The sequence below is a fragment of the Sinocyclocheilus rhinocerous genome, unplaced genomic scaffold (genome assembly GCF_001515625.1).
Source record: "Sinocyclocheilus rhinocerous isolate Xijiao unplaced genomic scaffold, SAMN03320098_v1.1 scaffold2226, whole genome shotgun sequence".
NCBI lineage: Eukaryota > Metazoa > Chordata > Actinopteri > Cypriniformes > Cyprinidae > Sinocyclocheilus > Sinocyclocheilus rhinocerous.
In genome coordinates this window covers 79,154-85,528 of record NW_015657494.1, presented here as the reverse complement: position 1 = coordinate 85,528, position 6,375 = coordinate 79,154, and the positions used below count along the sequence as shown (strand labels likewise).

Below are 6,375 nucleotides of genomic sequence, written 5' to 3'. Positions count from 1 at the left end.
GTGTGTGTGTGTGTGTGTGTGAGTGTGTTTGTGTGTGAGTGTGTGTGTGTGTGTGTGTGTGTGTGTGAGTGTGTTTGTGTGTGTGTGTGGATAAGAGCAGCATGAAAACGTCTACATTAGTGTTCCACTAAAAAAAATAAAAAAACAGCCTACGGGTTTTTAAAGTGACATGGGTCAACCTCAAGTCGAAATAACAGAAAACACAAGATGAAGAAAGAAACAGGAAGCTGATCGAAGCGCATCGCGTGTGTGTTTCCGATCAGAGAACCGCTGTCATTTGCACAAGACGCGTTTCCTGCTCTCATATCATCCTGTCTGCTGTTAATACACACAATAAACCTCTCTCTCTGTCACACACACACACTTCATTAAAACCGCATCTAAAGAGAAGTTCGTTTTCTCCCCTACACACAGTGATCAAGAATAGCTATTGTAAATACAGTACAGAATATATTTGTCCGATGATAGCTACACTAAATCGGATCTATTTACAAATTCAAACTCAATCGGTAATGTTGTTAATTACAACTGGTAGATGATTGTTAAGCGAACAATCGCTTTATTTTACTATCCCTGTTTCAGTGCACACTGTATTACAAATTAGTAGGCTACTAAAAATAATTAACAACTTACTTCAAATTGACTTACTATAGGTTTAGGATTAGAGTTTGTAATTATGTAATAGTTATAATTTACTATCATTTCCATAGTAGCCTACTTGCATCATGTAAGTTAACATATGTTACACATACGTACACATCTTACTTTATTGTCGTTGTTACCGTGTAGCCTAATTATACATTTAAGTAGGCCTACTGAGTAATATAATTAACTACATGTACTTACTATATGGTTAGGGTTAGGATTAGGGGTTGCCTTACGTTTACTTTCATGTAATTGTGCATAATTTATTACAATAGTAAGTACATGTAGCATGTGTAACAAGGGCACCGTAAAATAAAGTGTTACCCATTTGTGTAAGAAGAACACTAAAAGAAAGTGCCACCGAACAAACTTGTGCTATAAAGCAACTCAAAGCTCGAACCTAACAGAAACAAACACTTTTCAGAAGTCATATGTATAACAGTAGGGTGGTGTGGATGATACCTGTCTGGTTGTGAACGTTGCTCCAGTCCCCCATCACTGATTCTGATGCACTGATGAAAGCCATTCTAACTGTTGCACTGGTGCTTTCACTTCACTCCTCTATCGCCGAGTATTGAGGATTCATGATGCGCGCACGGCATCCGGTGTGTGAGGTGTGTACGCGCTCTGGCGTAGTTTACGCAAGCGCCGGAAGTGATCTCTCGCGCGTATACGTCACTCATTGTTTACACAGTGCACAGTCATTTTAGGTACGACGGCTAATCAAAATGGTACTTACTTGCGCTTATCTGGATTGTTCAAACCGACTTAAAACTAAAAGATTACGTTCTCTCGTGCAAACTCATTCGGGAGTGGTGACTTTCCACGTATTCCCAACTTCAGAGCCTGCTCGCCTGAAGTTATAGTTCATTGCTCTTCGGCTGGATATCAACATCATCATATGTGTTCTACTGAAGAAACAAAGTCACCTACATCTTCATCAGATAAACATCAGATAATCATCACATTTTCATTTTTGGGTGAACTATCCCTTTAAGCTGCGTGTTCTGTTACTCATGCGGTGGGTTCAACTCCAGATGAGTCTGGAGCTACACATCATCAATTTAATCTGTAAAATAATAAAACAATAGGCTAAACGGCCAATATAGAAAAATCCGAAAGATTTTTTTAATTATACATTTTTAAAATTACATTTATACCTCATTATATTCGTTCGGACATAATGTGATTATTTTTTTTAATCTGGACAATGCCTTACTTTAAAAGAGTAGCATCAATTTAAGCACCGGCTCAAAGTTGAGAGATTTTGCTTAGGAATTGTGTTATTATCAGATTGTGATAGACAAGGCCTAAACAAGTGGGCGTGACCAAGGGAAACAAGGAGGTGGGACCACAGGAACACATGGCAAGCATAAACAAAGACAAAACAATGTGTGAAAACACAAGACAAACAAAGAAACATTAAACAAAGACAACACAGACAAAGCTGCCAGGGCAGAGCCCTGACAGTACCCCCCTCCCAATGGATGCCTCCTGGCGTCCAAACCAGTCCTGGGAGGTGGTGACACATGGAACCAAGGGGGTACCAACTGGGCAGACTTAAAGGGAGCAGGCATAGCGGAGCCATGCAGCACAGGAGAGGGGGTGGGGAGGGTGGGAATAAATCTAGTGTTGTAGCCTGGCAGGGCAGAGTGGAAGGCTGCCGGTGGGGTGGGAGAACCGCAATTGTTAGGTTTAGACGGCGGAGCTGGAGAGATGGAAGTAGTGTATCTGCGGGTATTGACTGGCTTGACCAATGATGGATTAAAAATCGTGGAGTAGGGCAGGGTGCTTTCCACTGCTTGGGGAGCAGGAATGGCCTTAGCATTGGAACCCAAATGCAGAGTGAGTGAAACAAGATTTATTGAAGACACACAAGTTCACAGCACAGGGGTGGACAATCTTGGGACAGCTCCAACCAGCAGGGAAAGATCAATGCCCTGAGAGGTAGACAGTCTGGGGTACAGTCTCAGTCGTTGGTCAAATCGGGGCGGAAGGATGGGGAGAAAACCAGAGCAGAGAACAGCAGAGCATGCAAGCAGAGTGAAGGGGATCAAAGCAGGTAGCATCAGAGATTCGGTTCTCAGCACCATGTTTGTTTGGCGGGCCGCCTTGGGGAACCAACAGGCAGGGAGTCTCAGGCTGGTAGAGCAGGACTGGAGGGAACACACAGCACAAACACACAACACTACTCAGTTTGTGGCTGTTCCTGGACTGGGACTTGCCCTGAAGTCGACTCTGGGATGGACCTTGGTGATTCCGGGACTGGGACAAGCTCTAAAGTAAACTCTCTGAGTGGAGCCAAGTTTGGGACTGAAGCATACTCAAAGGCAGACTCCAGGGACTTTGGGACTGGAGCAAAGTCTGAGACTGGAGACGAATCTGGGGTGGCTATGACAAGACTGACCGAGTGAGTGGAGGATTCTGGCTGCTTCTGGACTGGGACTGGTTCTGGAATGATCTCTGGCTGTTCCTGGACTGGGACTAGCTCTAGAGTAAACTCTTGGAGTGGAGCAAAGTCTGGGACTGGAGACGAATCTGGGGTGGATTTTGAGGCTAGAGGTGAGTCTGGGACTGCCGTGGACTCCAAGACTGATTCTAAAGACTGGAGGACTGGAGCGGATTCTGAGCCTGTGGCAGTGAGACCTGGCCGCTCGGGAATGGCCTCTGTGTCAGAAACAGAAACAGTGGCCTGCTTCAAACTGGCATCCATGGCCTGGCCAGTGACAGCGGGCTGCTTGAGGATGGCCTCACTGGCCATAACGGGAAGGACAAGCAGCTCAGGGATGATGTCCGTGGGCATGGCACGACTGGCTGGACTGGGCTCTGTGGGCATGACATGACTTGCAGGAATAGCTTCTCTGGACAAAACAGGAGGTTCAGACACTGTCACCTTAGTCAAAGGACAAAATGACTGCTCAGAGATGGTCTCTGTGGCCTTGACAGATGGTGCAGATGACTCTGGGATTGCCTCTGTGGTTGTGACAAGACTAACAGAGACAGCCTCTTGGCCTGGAACGGAGTCTAGTACAGGCTCCAGGGCTGAAACAGGAATGCCTTTTTGGGCTCCTGGAACAGATTTAGGAGCGCCCTCAGTGGCAGCTGAAATGCCCTCCGGGGCTACAGCAAGAGACTCAGAAGCCGCCTCTGGGGCGCCCTCGGGGGCAGCTGAAATATCCTCTGGGGCTGCAGGAATAGACTCAGGAGCACCCTCCGGGGCTGCAGGCATAACAGTGTACTGTAAAACACGAATCCTCTCAATATAAAGGGAGGAAAGTACACGAGGGACAGGTGAGCCCAATTACAGAAACGAGGACAAGACAAGGCCTAAACAAGTGGGCGTGACCAAGGGAAACAAGGAGGTGGGACCACAGGAACACATGGCAAGCATAAACAAAGACAAAGCAATGTGTGAAAACACAAGACAAACAAAGAAACATTAAACAAAGAGAACACAGACAAAGCTGCCAGGGCAGAGCCCTGACAGATATGTTAAATTGGAATGGATAGCCTAGGCATATTGAATTAGATTTAGACGGGACTGGTGCTTATTTCTGCATTCTGGGGTCGTTTTGAAATTGCAAATGTCTATGAAATCCATAAATTGTAGATAGCCTATTGAAGGGGTTCCTGGTTAATGCACGGCCTGCATCGGTTTCTGATGACCATTAAACAAAAGAAGAATTATCACAGTTTAGTCTCATGTAGTGCTGCCGAACGATTAATCGCATCCAAAATATAAGTTTTGTGTTTACATAATATGTGTATGTGTATATTTATTATGTATATATAAATACACACACATACAGTATATGTTTTGAAAATATTTACATGCATAAAATTATATTTATATAATTTACATTTACATTTAGTCATTTAGCAGACGCTTTTCTGCGTCTTTTTATAATTTTAATTATTATTTATTATATATAAATTGGTTGGCTGTGGATGAGTGGATGAAACTTCCTCTTCATCCACTGGATGAGATGGCCGTGGCGTCCTCTGGTGCCACACTAGAGAATTCATTACACATTCATTATACTGGTTTTGAAGACATTTGAGTCCAAGTCTTGGGTTCAATAATAGGACTGTTAATAATAATAGCTAAAGCCACAGATACACATATAGTAGCTGTCTACTAACTGCATGGCCTGAAAATGTACCCTAAGCTGGTTGCTGTGATGGAACATGGTTTTAACTGGTCATTAGCTGGTCGTCCATTCAAAATGTTCCAAAAACTTGACGAGATTTTACTTATTTTTAAACTTTTTATTATAACTTTTATTTAAAAGAATGCTTGATCACTTTTTTGAAGGAGATCATCTTTAGAGGGCTTGGGCTCTGAACGAAGAAACCAGTCAGATCATATATATTGAAAAAAAAAAATTATTAATGCGAAATAAAATGCAAATAAAATTTTAAATAAATAAATAAAATGCATGATAATACAAATACATTTGGATATTAATACAATTCTAATAAATCAACATCATAAATGCATACAGAAAACTCAAGTCTAAAAAAAACGAAATTAACTAACGACTCACTACTGGTTACCAACTGCACTATTCTACTTTATTCTGTTAAAACATTAAATTAAAACACTTACTTTGGTGCACAGTCATGATTACCAATTGCACTATTTTACTTTATTCAGTTAAAATATTAAGATACTCATGTCAGTCAGCTAGACAAACACCTACCATTGTACTCCCCAACAGACATACCAAACCACATAGATACAGTCCATACTATATCTATGTTTGCATCTATCTGCATCAAACACACACACACACACACACACGTCTGGTTTGCTATCCTTGTAGGGACTCTCCATAGCAGGACCGGCTCCAGACATGAACAGCATCTTGCCCACCCAATCAGAATTAGATAAAGATTGCGTATTTTTTTTATGCTATCTGATTGATTGATCTGATTGACTGACTGTATTTTGAGAAGTTTAAGATATAGCTGGAGACTGCCCCAGCAATGAATAACACCAGAAAATTGCAGCATTTTTCTTTTATTTGTTGGATGCAAGGCGCGCTGAATTCACGCGGCTTCAGTCTGTTCAAAATGGGCATGAATATTTGTGCGCTATCACGGGGAGTTTGCGAGTTACGGGGGGTTTAATAGGCTACATGAATATGTATCATAGCCTACCACTGAAATTATCCGAACAACTTTAAAGGCAGAGTAAGTGATTTCTGGTATATCTGCATCAAACACACACACACACACACACACGTCTGGTTTGCTATCCTTGTAGGGACTCTCCATAGCAGGACCGGCTCCAGACATGAACAGCATCTTGCCCACCCAATCAGAATTAGATAAAGATTGCGTATTTTTTTTATGCTATCTGATTGATTGATCTGATTGACTGACTGTATTATGAGAAGTTTAAGATATAGCTGGAGACTGCCCCAGCAATGAATAACACCAGAAAATTGCAGCATTTTTCTTTTATTTGTTGGATGCAAGGCGCGCTGAATTCACGCGGCTTCAGTCTGTTCAAAACGGGCATGAATATTTGCGTGCTATCACGGGGAGTTTGCGAGTTACGCGGGTTTAATAGGCTACATGAATATGTATCATAGCCTACCACTGAAATTATCCGAACAACTTTAAAGGCAGAGTAAGTGATTTCTGGTAGCCAATGTTGATATTTGAAATCCCCAAAACAAACACGCCCCTACCCCAAAAGGGTCTTGCCCCTATTTTGATAGC

The 6,375-nt window shown here is 42.5% G+C and overlaps 1 protein-coding gene across 1 annotated transcript in view; it reads right to left on the bottom strand.

The window, feature by feature from the left end:
* Positions 1-1,176, bottom strand: part of LOC107721140 (sushi domain-containing protein 3-like) — a 9,127-nt gene extending 7,951 nt beyond the window's left edge. Inside the window, exon 1 of the mRNA XM_016529007.1 lies at positions 1,108-1,176. Coding sequence (XP_016384493.1) covers positions 1,108-1,171 — 64 coding nt within the window. The 5' untranslated portion in view covers positions 1,172-1,176. The remainder of the gene's footprint in view (positions 1-1,107) is intronic.
* Positions 1,177-6,375: the final 5,199 nt, after the last annotated feature.